Raw genomic sequence first — 16,683 nt, forward strand, 5'->3', positions numbered from 1 at the left:
AAAATACGCAGGACCTACTTAGATGCTAATTTGTTAACTGTACTTTTGGTTCCAATCAAAGATGAGTAGTAAGTTAAAAATTTACAGTATTTTTGCTTTTGACTTCAAACATTCCTAACGTGTTTCTATGGTGATATTTTTAATACAAATTTGCATGTGCTTTTTATATTATATTTGTATAACATAATGAATATATAGTAACAATAGAAAAGAGTATAATACTATATGCAACTTCTGAACAGTTAAGTGGAATTGTCCTTCTCTCTATCAGAACACAGTATTTGGTCTGTTATACATTACCATCGTCCTCTGAAATCAGTGGCCTTATTTGGAGTTAAGTGTAACATTAGTGGTAGTTCGATAGCTGGAAAAGATTAGCAAAAATGAAAACAATATTTCTCTTGGCAGAAAATTAAAATTACATTTTAATTATTACCATTTAAATTTTATTTTAGTGAAACCTATACTCAATCTGTAACTCATGGGGTAATTATATACTGAACAGTTTAGTCTCCAAATTTGTTTGAGTTTTGACTATTTTATCTTGAATGTCTTTGTTGTTATGATATATTTAATAGGAGGTAAAAAGTTGACTTCTCTTTGTTTTTATTTTAAGAATGAAAGTAAAATAATTTATAAAACAATTCATTTTTTTCCAGAAGTTATTTTCCTTCCTGTCATTAAAAACAATCAGTTTAAATTGTAGATCCACCTGAAAAATCCATATCCTCTGTTTACAGGACTACATGCTATATAGACTTTTAATCACAGTCGCAGAGAATTAGGCTAATCATGAAAACAATTAATGTACCGCATTAATAAACCCTTGGGGAATTTATACCCTACTGAAAAAGTTTTTCATTCTTAAATCAAATATCAATATATTTATATATTAAAATGGATTTGTCTTTGAAAATTATTCCACCACCAGAAATCCTTAATGACCAGTATCAAAATTTTTGTAAGTAAAAGTAAACAGTTTTGGGGAGATGACCTGTTAAGAATAATGACAACAAACCACCAATTACTTTAAAGACTAATTGTGAATTTACTACTTGTAATTTCTCTGCACACATTCTGGCTGTGTAAATATATATTCACATAAGTGCATTTATTTTTCCTTAATATTTTCTTAATTTCTTAATAAGGAAATTAAAGAATGGGAAGTGAAATGCATTTTATTTCCATAACGATTATGAAAGACTTCTTATCCACTGCTTCATTATTTTGAAGTAGCCATAGTCTGAGGTTCTAACCCTAAAGTCCGCTAAGCCAACATGATCCAAGAGTGATTTACCAAGTACTATATAGATTCAAGACGCAGGTAAAAACAAATGTAAGGCTTCCGCATGGGTGACAGCATCATCTAGCTCATATGCTTATCTTCATCTTGCTCCCTCATTTTCTTGACACATATTTTTACCTCAGTAAGATTTTGATTACATCTGCCAGAATGAGCAGAACTCAGTCTGCAGTAAATCTGTTTTAGAACTTTATTAAAAAAAAAAAAAGGAATGGTAAATATATGACAGATAAATACTAAAGGAACTCATTATTCTACCAGTTAGCTGCAACCTGCTTTACTCTGCTGTTTAGCTTTTCAAGAGGTTCTTTTTCTTGCTCATTTTAAATTTTATTCTGAAATATGGTTTCCCCCCCCACAGGCATTCTGCCAAACCTTAATAAATTTAGTGAGGTCTGACAAGACTGTTTATATTTTTGTGAACTATGAAGATCGGGGGTTCCTGGAGTAGATGTGAAAAGAGTGTAAGGTGTCATTTAGTTAATTTAAAACACATTATTGGACAGTTATCCTTGATCCTAACGGTATCATAATTAAATTTCATTCCAGTTGAAAAACAAGGCCTCTGGTTTTAAATGTGGGTAAATATTTCAAAGGCTTTTCTTTGTGATTTATGGATACTTTTGTATAGTTCTTTTGACTTTCATGTTCCAAATGACTTTTCCTTAATAATATGTTTTTTTTTCTAGTTATGGTTTCTAGTTATGGTGGATTTCAATTGTGAAAAAAAAGATAAAAATCCTATGACCAAATATTTATCGGTAAATATTACATAATCAAATTATATGTAAATATATGGGCTGACATAACCTTATAAGCATGAGTAAAAGAATGGATTACATGGGAAAATAACACTTTAAAATTACTGCATTTATGAGGATTTATTATGTGGGAATAGTTTTACTACATTGTTTTAATACTGCTATAAAATATATTTATGTACATTTTATATTTTACTGTTCCTAAAAATCCACAAACTATGTAAGAGAAGTATCACAAGGCTGCTTGAAGAAGTGATACTGAGTGGGTACTGAGAGACCACAGTGACCAAAATGTGAAGAAAGAAAATTTGCATCTGGACAGAAATAATAAGCTTTGCTCCCCACAGTACCCACCCGAGGGGATTGTTATGAGAATTAAATGGTATGATGCTATACAAAATTCTTTCCCAGTTCTGGACATATAATAGCCTGTCAATAGATGGCAGATTCTGCATTAAAAGAAGTGAATCCAATTGACATCTCTTTAATTTTGAATTTATGAGCAGAGATAAGCTGAGTTGTATTCTGTGTGGACTGGATCATGTTTATGGGGTTCCATTCTGCTCTGAACTTGGTGATTTAAGAGGTCATTTGAACAAAAGTAAGAGCTGAAAATGAGTAGCTGAAAGGACTGGGATGAGGTTCCTCAGGTGAAGAAGTGGCATACACCTTCAGGTATTTAAAAGGGAAGTCTTATTCTCCTCAACTCTGAAAGGCAGAATCAGGACCAAATCCATGAAAATTATAAGGTGGTAGATTTCAGAGCAGTATGAATGAAGGAGAACTTTCTAACAGTACAAATGCTCGACAGCAGAAAGGACTACCTAAAATGATAGCAGATTTCATTTTTTAAAATTTTCTTATGTTTATTCATTTTTGAAAGACAGAGAGAGACAGAGCACAAGCAGGGGTGGGGCGGAGAGAGAGGAGGGGACACAGAGTCTGAAGCAGGCTCCAGGCTCTGAGCTGTCAGCACAGAGCCTGACGCGGGGCTCACGCTCATGAACCACAGGATCACGACCTGAGTTGAAGTCGGATGCTCAACCAACTGAACCACCCAGGTGCCCCGATAATGGATTTCTTGGAAGAAGTCAGAGAAGACGAGTGTCTACTAGCTGAAGGTGTCGCTCACAGCAGTGGATAACTAGCATTTTAGAATCAATGTTTTATTTCAGTGTCCAAGAAACTTGTAACCACTAATAGGGTTCAGAAGAAAGGGAAGGTTATACAGATGTATACAGGGCATGGGGCAGACGAGTAATGATTAAGAGAAGTGACTGATCCATACTGTCACCTACCAAATGGAGAAATCAGTTATATTATTAAGGAACAGATTTCTCCTCATTTTCTTCATTTAAGCAAATTCAAATTAGAGGAAAACCTGTATCCTCTGTTGTAGACTGCTGTGCAGAACTTTACTCTTTTCTTTTTTTTTTCTTTTTCTTCTTCTTTTTTATTTCTTTTTTCTTGCTGTAGGTTGGTGGCATAGGTTTGGATTCCAATCCTACATTTGCATGTACTAAATGTATGTAGTAAAACTCAGTACTTCATCTGTAAAGTGGAGGTAACAATAGTACTTGCCTATACATTTGTCATGAGGATTTACAAAAATATTCACAAAAATATGGGATATGCTTAAACTAGGGCTCTGATAAATGTCTACTATTATTTAAGCTCTGAGTTAATGCATTTAAATTATTTACAGCAAAATCAATAAGGGAGATAAGTTGGTGATTTCTCATGCACACTTCTAAATGAAGATGGTATTTATAGTTACTTTTAAAAATGTTTATTTATTTATTTTGAGAGAGAGAGAGAAAGGGAGAGAGAGGGAGAGAGAGAATCCCATGGATTCAATTCCATAGGACTCAATCTCATGAACCATGAGATCATGGCTGGAGCCGAAATCAAGAGTCAGACTCTTAATCAACTGAGCCACCCAGGTGCCCCTATGTATTTTCAAATTAAAAAATACATATATGTATATAATGAAAAAAAAATATATATATATATAATGAAAAGAAGAAACTGTAAGCAGTTGAAGAAACTGTAAGCAGATGAATATCACTGATTATCCATCACAGTGACCAAAAAGTAGGATACCTGAGGAAGAAAGAAAGAGGTTAAAACCCAGTTCTGCTTATTTAACAGTTTAAAAATCATGGGAAAAGTAATAGAAGAATGGAAATATAAAATTAAATGTAAAAAATACATGACATGAATTTATATATCTCTAGTGGCTCTCTCAGGTTATCATTGTTAGGCTTATTGGTAGAAGATAATTTGTCCTTTGGATGGAGATCATGTCTCCTATTTCTTTGTATGATCTCATATCTATTAGTACATTGGGCACTCAAAGATTATTAATGTCATTTCCCAGCAGGTGCAAGATTTGGAGTAGGTTTTAACATATGATTTATGTTTGTAATAAGATGTGTAAATACAACAGTCATCCAAGAAATAGTAAATGGGCCAATGAGGTGGGGGGGGCAGACAAAAATACTTTCAATTACCCACTTTACACCCATAGGTCCTACAGGATGTAGGCCAGGATTTTTAGCAAAATCCATCTGTGGTTGACAGACTTTGTGTAATTCCTCTAACTATTTTTCTGCTCCTTTTAAATAAAGTATTTGGCAATTTTTTTGGTACTGCTACATCAATTTTTCAGTTACATTTTGCACAAGAATTTGGATTTGCATCCCAGAGGAGGCCTTGGGAAGACTTAGGGTATCAGATAAACTTGAACTGGAGGAGTGCCAGGCATATAAAAGAGCCTCCAACAAGGATAATACTAGTTGTAAAATCCTCCTTCCTTAGGAATCTGAACAGATAAAGGAAAAGACAGTTTTGCAACTTCCCCTTTCAAAGATACAGATCTCTGTCTTTCAAAACAGCACTATTGTTTGCTAATCTTCCTGCAATGTCAAGTGTAATTTTGGTGCTTTCTTCTGATTCCTTGAATAAACAGCACATTGCAAAATATTTCTCTGGGACAGCAGTTAATGCATCATTACACAGGGCAAGACAGAAACCACTATGAGATTAAGATTGCCATCACAACCTAATCAGTAGAAATAATTTTTTAAAACTTCCTTATTATATCATTCAGCCAAACTTTCTTGGATACTTGCTAAATGGAAAGCATAGAAATAGGTAATTTGAAAGACACGGGGGAATGTAAGGCTTAACTTCTACCTTTAAGGAGCTTATAGACTACTCAGGGAGCTAAGACAACATGTGTGCATGGATTGTTATTGCTGTTGTAATCACTACTACAGACTTGGTGACTTAAAACAATGCAAATTTATTATCTTTTGTTAGTGCAGGTCACATGTCTGCCACGGGTCTCACTAGGAAAAAATAAAGATGATGGCCTACCGGTGTTCCTTCTGGGGGTTCCCAGGGAAAATCTGTCCCCTTGCCTTTTTCATCTTCAAGAAGCTGCCCCAGTCCTTAGCTTGTGACCCCCTTGCCTCATCTTCAAAGTTCACAATTTGCATTTCTCTGACCTTTCTTCAGTCCTCATAGCAAAGTCTCTCTGAACACAGCTTGGAAAGGTTTGGAAAGGTTCTCTGATGTAAAGGACTCATATGATGAGGGAAAGCCCACCTTACCAACCCAGGATAATCTCCCATTTCAAAGTTTTCACCTTAAACACATACACCAAGTCCCTTTTGCTGTGTAAGGTACCATTCATCATATCAAGCAAATGGGACAAGGGCAACTTTGGGGATCATTCTTCTGCCTACCACAACATATAAAATCACTGTAATATCTGTACACCTAGCAGAGTGCTCATAGAAAGTTACACACAGCAATTTATTAAAGATATAAGGAAAGCGTATTTAGGTTTTAGGAAATACACAGCACTTGTATATAGATTTACACATGGTTATAGAAATATCTCATTGTTTGAAGTCAAAAGATTTCAAGTCAAAAGACTTAAACATATCATTTTAGAATTTCTTTTAAGCATATGCTTATAAATGTATTATTAGGCATTGTTATAATTATCAATAATCAATTCTAACATTAATGCATGTTAGTAGCTCCTCAGCCTTGCTATTACAAGTTATATACTATTAAGCTGATATTTTTTAGAGCTGAAATCAATCTCAGTAGAGCATCAGTGGACATGGATCTTGGGATTTGTCTTAAATCAACGTCTAAAGATGTGTGTCATTGAATAGGGGATCTTTGAGAGTTCTGGAAAAGTAGATCTTTGTTTTTAATTTCAATTTTTTCTTTTGTAAGTTGGCTGACTTTGGGTCAATTACAAATCTTAGCAGTCCACTAGTTGGGAAACTGGTATTCCTTAGAGTAGTTTTGGTGTTTTTGACCAAGAGATTTCATTTATGCATTCATGTGTGTGTATATGTATATGTGCATACAATTAAATGGTAAATTTACTACTGTCTTGTCATGCTGCTTGAAGAGAAACATCACACACTTTGGGTATATTAAGGGAAAATTAATAAAGCCTATCCAGAGTCTAAATAGCTTTTAGCTGTTACTAGGATGTTCTAGACACTGCTTGCTATAAAGTGCAAGGGGGCAATATCTCTTTAATTGTGTACTCTATAGACTTGAATGTCAAATGAGAGGCTAGCTTGAATGATTTGGAAATAGGAAAAAGTTAATATTTTTATCATTGAGAGATTGAGTCCATAAGGATTTTTTGGATGAAGCGTATTGATACGCAATCTTTTTTTTTTTTTTAATTTTTTTTTTTAACATTTATTTATTTTTGAGACAGAGATAGAGCATGAACAGAGGAGGGGCAGATAGAGAGGGAGACACAGAATCAGAAGCAGGCTCCAGGCTCTGAGCCATCAGCCCAGAGCCCAACGTGGGGCTTGAACTCACGGACCGCAAGACCATGACCTGAGCTGAAGTCGGACACTTAACCGACTGAGCCACCCAGGCGCCCCGATACTCAATCTTTAAAAAAAATATTTTTTTAATGTTTTACTTGTTTTTGAGGGGGGGAGGGCCAGAGAAAGGGAGACATAGAATCCAAAACAGGCTCCAGGCTCTGAACTGCCAGCACAGAGCCTGATGTGGGGCTTGAACCCATGAACCATGAGATCATGATCTGAGCCAGTCAGTCGCTTAACTGACTGAGCCACCCAGGTGCCCCGATACTCAATCTTTTTAACTGATTTAATGGAACAAAACATAAACACTATTAATTTCTGTATGCTATATTTCACTTAAGTAACTTCAAGAAAATTATTTTAATGACATGAGTCCACACAAGAATCCAATGCAAAGTTGATCATGCTCCAAATTTTATATTTTAAAATATCAGAATTTTTTACTTATATGTAATTTTTCAATAGCAATATTTTATCACATGGAATTCTGTGGTTTTTCTGCTTCTCTAGATTAGTTAATACACAGATGCAGCTGGAAAATTTAAATTCATATTTAGTGTCACTGAAAATGTATTGTAAAATAATAACAAAATATTAGATTAAATAACTGTTAAACACTAGGGGTTTCCTAATACCATTATGCCAAGAGTATATCTTCACTTTGCCTTTCAATTTAGGTATTTTCTGTTGAGATATTAAGTGACCAAAAGAGTATCTTAAATATTTCAGTACCAATAAGGATAATAATAACTAAAATTATATTGGGTTCCTAAATATTTCCCACGTGCTTTGTATGACTATTAATCAATCATTACTGTAATTAATAATTATAAAATAAATATAATTATTGATCACTGTCACACCCTTGTTATAATTATTTTGCAGATGAGTAAAGTAAATTACTTGTCCAGGTTTTCTCAGTTAGTAATGGTATAATTAGGGCTTGAACAAGTTGGTTTTGACTTTATCGCTGTGCATGTGTTAGGAAAATTAAATAAAGTCATAACCAGATGTGTTATATCATAGGGCATTAAAGCTATGTATTGTACAAAAATCCTGAATGAAAAATTAAGCAAGACACTATGTTTTCTTCTGATAAGTAACTCTTAGGATGCTGAGTAAACCACAAGGCTTATAGCACTTTGGGGAGCTGGAAATTTATTTCTGAGGAAAAGGGAAAGAAAACTTGGAAAAAATATTAGTACGCCTTTAAACATAAGAAATGCTAGAATGAATATATTATCTTGGGGGTAGACAGAGATAGCTAAAGAAAATATTTTATTTACTTTTAAGAGAAGGCTGTAACCACTCTTATTCATATAAACAAACAAACAAATACACTAACCATGCAAAAGAGACTCAGAAAACTCTATGACATTTTTTTCTTTTATCCGGACAAATAAAAAGTAAGTTTAAGATAGTTATAATCTGGTGTTCTTCATTGTGGGTGTTCTGCTAAATGTCATCACCTAGTCAATATATGAGGCATAATTCTGTTTTAGAGTCGCAGGGTGAGAACATTTTGTTCATTTTAGAGTTCATTTTTCTCTCTTTATTCAGAATTAGATTGAAACATTGAAGAACATACTTCATCTGTCCTTTAAGCTTGGCAATTTCCATAACTTTGCTATTTTTTCCCTAACATTATTGTGAATTATAAAAGCATACAAATATAGCAAGATTAATTAAGGAATACAGACAGTTTCAGGAACCATGAATTTGCGTCTTCATATTCAATACTACATGGCTAGAGAACAGTGATGTTTCTGATGGATTTGATAATCCCTTGGCTCTATAAGTCTCCAGGAATCCAATGAGTGCAAATACTCCCAAACTCGAGAGGTAAGAAGTCAGCCAAAGACCCTACCACTCACAATGAGGAGTCCCAGGCTTTAGATTAAGAATTTAAGTATAAGATTAAAAAAAAAAACCCTAAACCATACTGCCTTTTAAACAAACTAGATCATTTAAACAAACTAGTTTTAAACAAACTTAGTCATTTAAAAAAATCCCCCAGGTTCTTATGTTACATGGGGCCATGCTATCATGGCAGTAAGTAGCATTTTAAGTAATTCATGAGTAGGGCCAATAGACCAGATGATATATAATGTCGTATGTTATAAAGACCCCCCCCCCCATACACATATACAGGCTTACACGTTCACACAAAAGCAGTGCTCCACCAGGTGAAGCCTTTTTCTCTCAAGTCTGAAATGTAATTCCTGGTGTTGAGTGCCATCTGGTAAATGGAGTTGCCCTCAGATATCCCCAAGACCACAATAAACATGCAACATGTACATATAATAAAAGGGAAACCTCAATTTTATTGTGTGGCTTTTAAGATGCTAAATAAATGGATTAAACAGTTGCTTTGAAAAGTACCTTATTGTGAATATTCCTTTTTTCTTACACTAATGATTTTATCCTTGTTGGATTCTCAACTCAGAAAAAAGCAATCGATTCCCCAAGTTCATACATTTTACTAATATGCCAGTGTCCAACATGCCAGGTGTGGAATGCTTAAGCTTTATAAGTTTGGGGGCACTGCAGATTTAACAAAGCAGCCAACACCTGGAAATACATAAAAGCTGGCCCCTAAGCACAAGGTGATGAGTGTTAGTTAACTAGGCCCCCTGGATTCAGAGAAAGGCCCCTCATGGCTCAGAAAAGAAAACTAAAAAGGCAGCATCACAGAGTTTAGTTTTAGCTCAGATTTCCTGGTGTTCTCAAGGCCTGTCTTCTCTATTCCCAAAAGTCAAGACACAGCTTTAGTTATGATTATCCTTTTGATTTTTGGATAATTTATTTTAATCTGTACCACACTATTGCCTTATAGAGACATTGATGAACTGCATGGAAAAAAATGCTGATCTCTGCCTAAGTGTATATGATATATTTCTAGAGAAAAGATAACCTCACTTTTTTACTCACTTGACAATTCCTACCTTGTGATGAGGCACTTTAACTATTACTGTCACTTTCCTGGATGTTGCTTTGTGGTCTCACCACAAACTCTGCAACAGATTTCCTGGGAGTGTGGCAAAAGTCATGCATGAGTGAGTGGCTGAGTCTATGATTTGATTGAGTAAACATTAGAGTCTGTTGAATTTAAAAAAAATAAAGAAAAAACTTTACATTATGCCTATAATGTGTCCTAAAGTCCTGTCTATTGTTTTCAATTAGGTCATTTTTTTTTTATGTTATAGGCAAAGACTTGCCACAGTCTCAGGACCCTATGTTGGAAAGTACAGATTGTATCCAATTCCATGGAAGACAGATGTTTTGTTAAAAATACCTATTTTACTAAGATTTTTCTCATGACCAATTTTTCTGTGCTTGTGTCTATACTTACTCTTCAAACAATGAGCTGTCTTCAGTCATAGTTACTTTATGTTCAAAAGACAAATTAATTGAAATCCTGTTATTCGTGTTCAAACTATGTAAAATGTGAATAGAAAGAAGGGGGAATTTCAAACTAAATGTCACCAATATACAGATTACTCTTCAGTGTTCTCTTTTTATTACATCTTTAACATTGTCTTGCTGTGTTCCTCTTGTTGAGCCTATAATCACATTTAGATGGCATTTATATTAATCATCTTAGACTAGATCAACATTATCTAATAGAACTTTTGGCAATGATGGAAATATTCTATATTTGCATTGTCCGCTAAGAGATCCACTAGCCACACACATTTCTCTATTAAGTACTTGGAACAAAGCTAATGCAACTTTAAAGTGTAGTTTTTATTTTACTTAATTTAAGTTTGAATTTACATAAGTGCTTTGAGGCTATCATACTGACAGCATGGATGTGGGCTTTGTGGGACCATTGCACTCACTCTTGAACAATTTTTTCAAATGAATATGCCACCATACCTGTTTGTTTCATATTTTTTTTTGATTCTGCTTTATGTATTTAAAAACGCTATTTACCTGAGGGCACCTGGGTGTCTCAGTCACTTAAGCATCTGATTCTTGATGCCAGCTCAGGTCATGATCTCACAGGTTGTGAGTCCCAGCCCTGCAGAGCCTGCTTGGGATTCTGTCTCATCTTCACTATGCCCCTCCCCCTGCTCATTTCTCTCTCTCTCTCTCTCTTTCTCTCTCTCTCTCTCCCTCCCCCACCCTCCCTCTCTCTCTCTCTCTCTCTCTCTCTCAAAATAAATAAACAAAAAAATTAAAAAAAACCTGTTATTTATATGATCCAAAGTTTTAGTTGAACCACCATTCAGTGCTAGACATTAGATACACTTTTATTTATTTATTTAAACTTGTTTTATTTTTTATTTTTTTTTTAAGTTTATATCCAAATTAGTTAGCATATAGTGCAACAATGATTTCAGGAGTAGATTCCTTAGTGCCCTTTACCCATTTAGCCCATCCTCCCTCCCATAACCCCTCCTGTAACCCTCAGTTTGTTCTCCATATTTCTGAGTCTCTTATGTTTTGTCTCCCTCCCTGTTTTTATATTACTTTTGTTTCCCTTCCCTTATGTTCATCTGTTTTGTCTCTTAAAGTCCTCGTATGAGTGAAGTCATATGATTTTTGTCTTTCTCTGACTAATTTCACTTAGCATAATACCCTCCAGCCCCATCCACATAGTTGCAAATGGTGAGATTTCATTCTTTTTGATTGCTGAGTAATACTCCATTATATATATATATATATATATGTATATATATATATATGTATATATATATATATGTATATATATATATATATATATATATATATATATATATATATGCACACCTCATCTTCTTTATCCATTCCTCCATTGATGGACATTTGGGCTCTTTCCATACTTTGGCTATTGTTGATAGTGCTGCTATAAACATGGGGGTGCATGTGTCCCTTCGAAACAGCACACCTGTATCCTCTGGATTAATACCTAGTAGTGCAATTGCTAGGACGTAGGGTAGTTCTATTTTTAGTTTTTTGAGGAACCTCCATACTGTTTTCCAGAGTGGCTGCACCAGCTTGCATTCCCATAGACACACTTTTAAATGCTGTTTTCTGAACATCAATTACCCAATAACAATTTTCTATCCTTGGAATATATATTTCTTCTTCATTAGGAGCTCCTATTAAAGAAAGCTGTGTCTGAGTCCATTTGGGCTGCTACAACAAAATGCTACAGAGTGGGCGGTATACAAACAAAATAAATTTATTTCCTACAGTTCTGGATGCTCAACTTTCAAGATCAGGGCACCAGCGGATTCAGTCTGGTGAGGGCCCATTTTCTGGTTCATAGATGGTGCATTGCTGTGTCCTCACATGGTGGAAGAGGCAAGGGGGGAGTCCCCTTTCTGGGGACTCTTTTTACAGACACTAATCCCATTCACAAGGGCTCCACCCAAAGCCCCTACCTCCTAATACTATCATCTCCGGGCAAAAGGATTTCAGTGTCTGCACTTTAGGGGAACACAGACATTCAGATGATTGCACCTTGGACTAAGTCAAGGCAAATTAATGTGTTGACCAACATTTTATACACACACCCTGAAATGAGCTATATTATGTAAAGGAAATTAATACAAATTACAGTGAATTTTGCAATATTTCCTACATTAAACGTAGTCAACATGAATTATTCAGTGGTGAGGCCTATAGATGACAAATTACCATTTAGAGGGAGGAACAAATAAGGAAGGAAAGAATGAGAAAATAAGGTTGCATGGGAAAGATAAGCAGTACCAAAAATTATGCAGGTGCTTCTTTCTCAGATGTGGAAGGTAGGAATTGTATGATGTCCACGAAAGACTTCAGGTAAGTAGAATAATCACATTTTAAAGCTGGGAAGGATGTTGGAAATCTCTCAAGCTAGATTTCTGTCAATGTGGAGACTTGATACCTGGACAGCTGTGGCTTTGAGTCACATTTTATTAACAGTTTAACCTCATGCTAGTTACATATCACCTCCAAATCTCACTTTCTTTACCTATAAATCAGTGACCATAAAAATGCATACCTGTTAGATATATATATATATATATCTTTTTTTTAAGTGGGGGGTGGCTAAGTGAGATAATACATTTGAGGTTTGGCACATAGTGTCCCATTTCTATGGTAGGGAAACTGAGATATGAGTTTAATTAATTTTCTCAATTAGTGACACATTTTATGAGATAGCTGGGATCCGAAGCCAAGTATACGACTCAACTGAGCCCATGGGAGTAGAAGCACTAAACAGAATGACACCACACATGTGCCAGTCATTAACAAGTTAAATGATGAGTCCAAGAGCACACAACTCATCGGTGGTCTGCAAAGCACAAGGTCATATCAGCTTCTTCCCCATTTACAAATGCAAACATCACTTGTGCTTAAGAAAAATGGGGCTTGTGAAGATACAATGTTTTAAACTATGTGCAGCCTTTTGAAACAGACAGTACATCAATGTACCTTTTCCCATTCAATCCATCTAGTGTACATGGTTTACCAGAGACCTTGATCTTAGATTTAAAATGATATTATATTGGCGATGAGTATTCATCCTGTATTTAAGTAATTACACAGACTGTAGCAGTTAAAATATTTTGCTTGCAAGATTCTCTGATTCATCAAAACATTTTTGGATACATTTTGGGGGATTTGTATGAACAGTTTAACACCTAAGGAGTATAAAGGTAATAGCAAGGGATGGGCAAATCATCATTACTATAATTTAGAAAGAACAAAGAGAATGTGTTATCAGGACAAAGTAAAATAATAGCACAATTAATAATTTATTTCATTTGCATATTTGTTTATAGTTTTGGGAGATTTTAAGGTATTTATATATTGGTTTATTTTGTAGCTTATTATTGAGCATCATTTATGTGTTCCATCCTGGGCTAACAGTGGTGATTATAATCTTAAATGAAAGATAGGCGGTTCTTCTCATGGGGCTTACAGAAATTTCTCCATCCTACGGAATGTGACAAACTGTTCAAACCTCACACTTGGATCTTTATTCCTTTGGAATCTTGTGTAAGTTATTTCAGGATAGAAATAGTGTCCTTAAGTTTCCTCAACTATAAACATGGGAATTATGAGAATCTTTTCTTAATATAAGTTTACTGTAAATTGGGGTGCCTGGGTAGCTCAGTCAGGTAAGCCTCCACTCTTGATTTCAGCTCAGGTCATGATCTCATTGTTTGGTTCGTGAGATTGAGTCCCACACTGGGCTCTGCACTGTTAGTGCAGAGCCTGCTTGGGATTCTGTCTCCCTTGCTCTCTGCCCCTCCCCCGCTTGTGTGTGTGTGTGTGTGTGTGTGTGTGTGTGTGTGCGCACAGGTTCTCTCCCTCTCTCTCTCTCAAAATAAATAAATAAACCTAAAAAAATTGTAAGTATTAAGACAAATTTTGAAGAGTATTTGTCACAATGCTTAGCATACACTGAAAGCTCATTATATATTAGATACCATTTAACATAGAGAAACCAAATAACTTGTTAAAAGAGAAATATAAATGTAATTATAGATAGGTTTAAACATTTATTGTATTCAGAATTGTGAAAATGTGTGCCCTATTAAACAATTTTATTCAACTTCCTTGTGGTGCCCTAAATCTCCTATCCAGGATGGAGTTTGCTCCAAACCTATAATGATAATTGCAATCATACTTAAGGCTCTGATTCTGCTTTCTCTGAGAGAGAGAGAAAGTAAATACAAAGATCGGTCGCCTTTATTCTTTACCTACATGTATTTATTTATAGAAAAATCTAACTTCTTTAAAAGGAGTTTGAATGATTGTTAATAAAGCGCAAGAGTTGCTGTAGGGCCTTTCAAGATCATGGTCAGGCAATACACTGAAATTGAGATTTTCTAAAAAGGTGTATCGCAAAGTAAAAAGGAAAGTAAAATGGATACTTGGGACAGTAGAGGGAGGCTACCAAATGACTTTTCAGTTTGCTTGGTTTTGTTTTTATAAGAAGAAAATAATTAAAGAGAAGGAAATGGTAATATAATGTATAGATTGCTCAAAAGTAATTATCTTAATCTCAAGCTTCTCTAGCAATCCTAAACCAAGCATGTTTTCTGGAGGTGGGAGTGGGCAGAGCTGGAGGAGGAGGGATGAGAGCCATGCAGTAAGGGAAGGCTGTAGTGTGAATGGTTTTAATTTTGCTCACATACACTTCCGTCCAAGCTGTACGCGGCCCCAGGGTCATTTTCACATCACACCCGCTATCTCTTCCTCTGCCCGCAGAGACACTGGTTCCTAGTTGATGCATCTCAGAGATGCATGGGGGCAACTCTTCCCCTGAATCCATCCAAAATAAAGCAAAATAAATCCATCTTGCCTAAAGTAATCTGAGCATCACCTGGAGATGCAAAGACAAATCCTTTCAATAAAATGAGCGTTCTGAGCAATGATCTCACAGATTCTGCAGACATGGGTCCCCCCCACTCCTGCCAATCCACACAAACTCCTTATCTCTCAGTGTAGACTTAGGGATGGAACTGGAGAAGAGAGGCACATTAGTTATTTATGAATTAAAACAGATTGAGAAATTTCCAGTGAAAGTCTTAGAAGATATGCGCACCATATAGACATAGATGCATGAGAGTGGTGCACGCCTGTGTGCGCGTGCGCGCGCGCGCGTGTGTGTGTGTGTGTGTGTGTGTGTGTGTGTGTGGTATAAGGACACATAGTCCATGCTACATTTATCTGTTGGGGACAGGCAGTAGATAATCCTAATCTCTTAGACATTTTAAGAGAGAGCATGAACACATTTTATCGCCAACCCTCAATCAGACAAGTTTCTTTTATGCACTTCAGGCACATTTGTGGTGATTGCAGAGGTAGTACAGCTTCTGAAAAAAGCAGCCTGCCCCGCGGATATTGGGCAGGGGCAATTTTCTTACCTGACACCGTGGGTGCTTTCATTTTGCTTGTTTATTTTTACCCCACAATACCACACCCTTTTCTTACCTAACTCTTTTTACCTGGGCTGGACCCGCCTGGTTCTGCCTCCTCGCCTGCCTGCCTCCTCTCTGCTCCGTCTCTAACACCCCAAGGAACCTGTGCTAGTGTTTTGAAGCCCTAGTTTGCTCTAGCAGTGAAAGTAGACAGACAGATTAGGAGCTAAAGCACATTTGACTGAAAGGCAGCTCTTTGCTTTCTTCTTATGCTGCTTCCCCTTCCTCTTTTCCCAAAGAGACATGTAAACACATGTATTTTCCTGTTTAAATTTAGCGAATTGGTCCTCTGCCTGTCCCTCGATTTAGCTATTGGGCTGAGCCTTGCTCCTCCCTTCCCTACTCGGATAGGAGCCACAGGGATCTGGAGCTCGAGCTTCCAAATTGAGCTGGCCTCAGGCCAGGTGACCTTTTCTTTGTAAGTTTCTTTCCTAAGCAGAGTTGAGGGGGGGGCGCGGGGAGCTGGGATCTCTTTGGTGTTGTTGGGGGGGTGGTTAGTGAGGAAAGGAAGGGGGTGGAAGAGAGTAAAGGGCTGTTGTTAAACAGTTTCTTACCGTAAGAGGGAGTTCAGACCTAGATCTTTCCAGTTAATCACACAACAAACTTAGCTCATCGCAATAAAAAGCAGCTCAGAGCCGACTGGTTCTTTTAGGCACTGAGTCGGAACAGGCTTCTCTCAGCCAGGCATCTCCTCCAGTGGGATCCGCCAGCGCGTCCAGCAGCACCATGTGGGTGACCAAACTTCTTCCAGTCCTGCTGCTGCAGCACGTCCTCCTCCACCTCCTTCTGCTTCCCATCCCCTATGCAGGTTAGTCTTCTCTTTTTCTTCTTCA

The 16,683-nt window shown here is 36.3% G+C and overlaps 1 protein-coding gene across 7 annotated transcripts in view; it reads left to right on the forward strand.

The window, feature by feature from the left end:
* The first annotated feature begins 16,129 nt into the window (after positions 1–16,129).
* The window catches only part of HGF (hepatocyte growth factor), an 80,819-nt gene continuing 80,265 nt past the window's right edge, over positions 16,130–16,683 (forward strand). For 2 of the 7 annotated variants that reach the window (XR_008296885.1, XM_053218539.1), the window contains exon 1: positions 16,354–16,658. Coding sequence is in view for 5 of the 7 variants with exons in the window: in XM_027071752.2 (XP_026927553.1) it covers positions 16,577–16,658 (82 nt within the window). In the remaining 2 variants the exon portion in view is untranslated. Of the gene's footprint in view, positions 16,269–16,352; positions 16,659–16,683 lie in introns of those variants that run through there. The other 5 variants (XM_015072996.3, XM_053218541.1, XM_027071752.2 and 2 more) reach the window with 4 other exon arrangements.

This window comes from Acinonyx jubatus, chromosome A2 (genome assembly GCF_027475565.1).
Source record: "Acinonyx jubatus isolate Ajub_Pintada_27869175 chromosome A2, VMU_Ajub_asm_v1.0, whole genome shotgun sequence".
NCBI lineage: Eukaryota > Metazoa > Chordata > Mammalia > Carnivora > Felidae > Acinonyx > Acinonyx jubatus.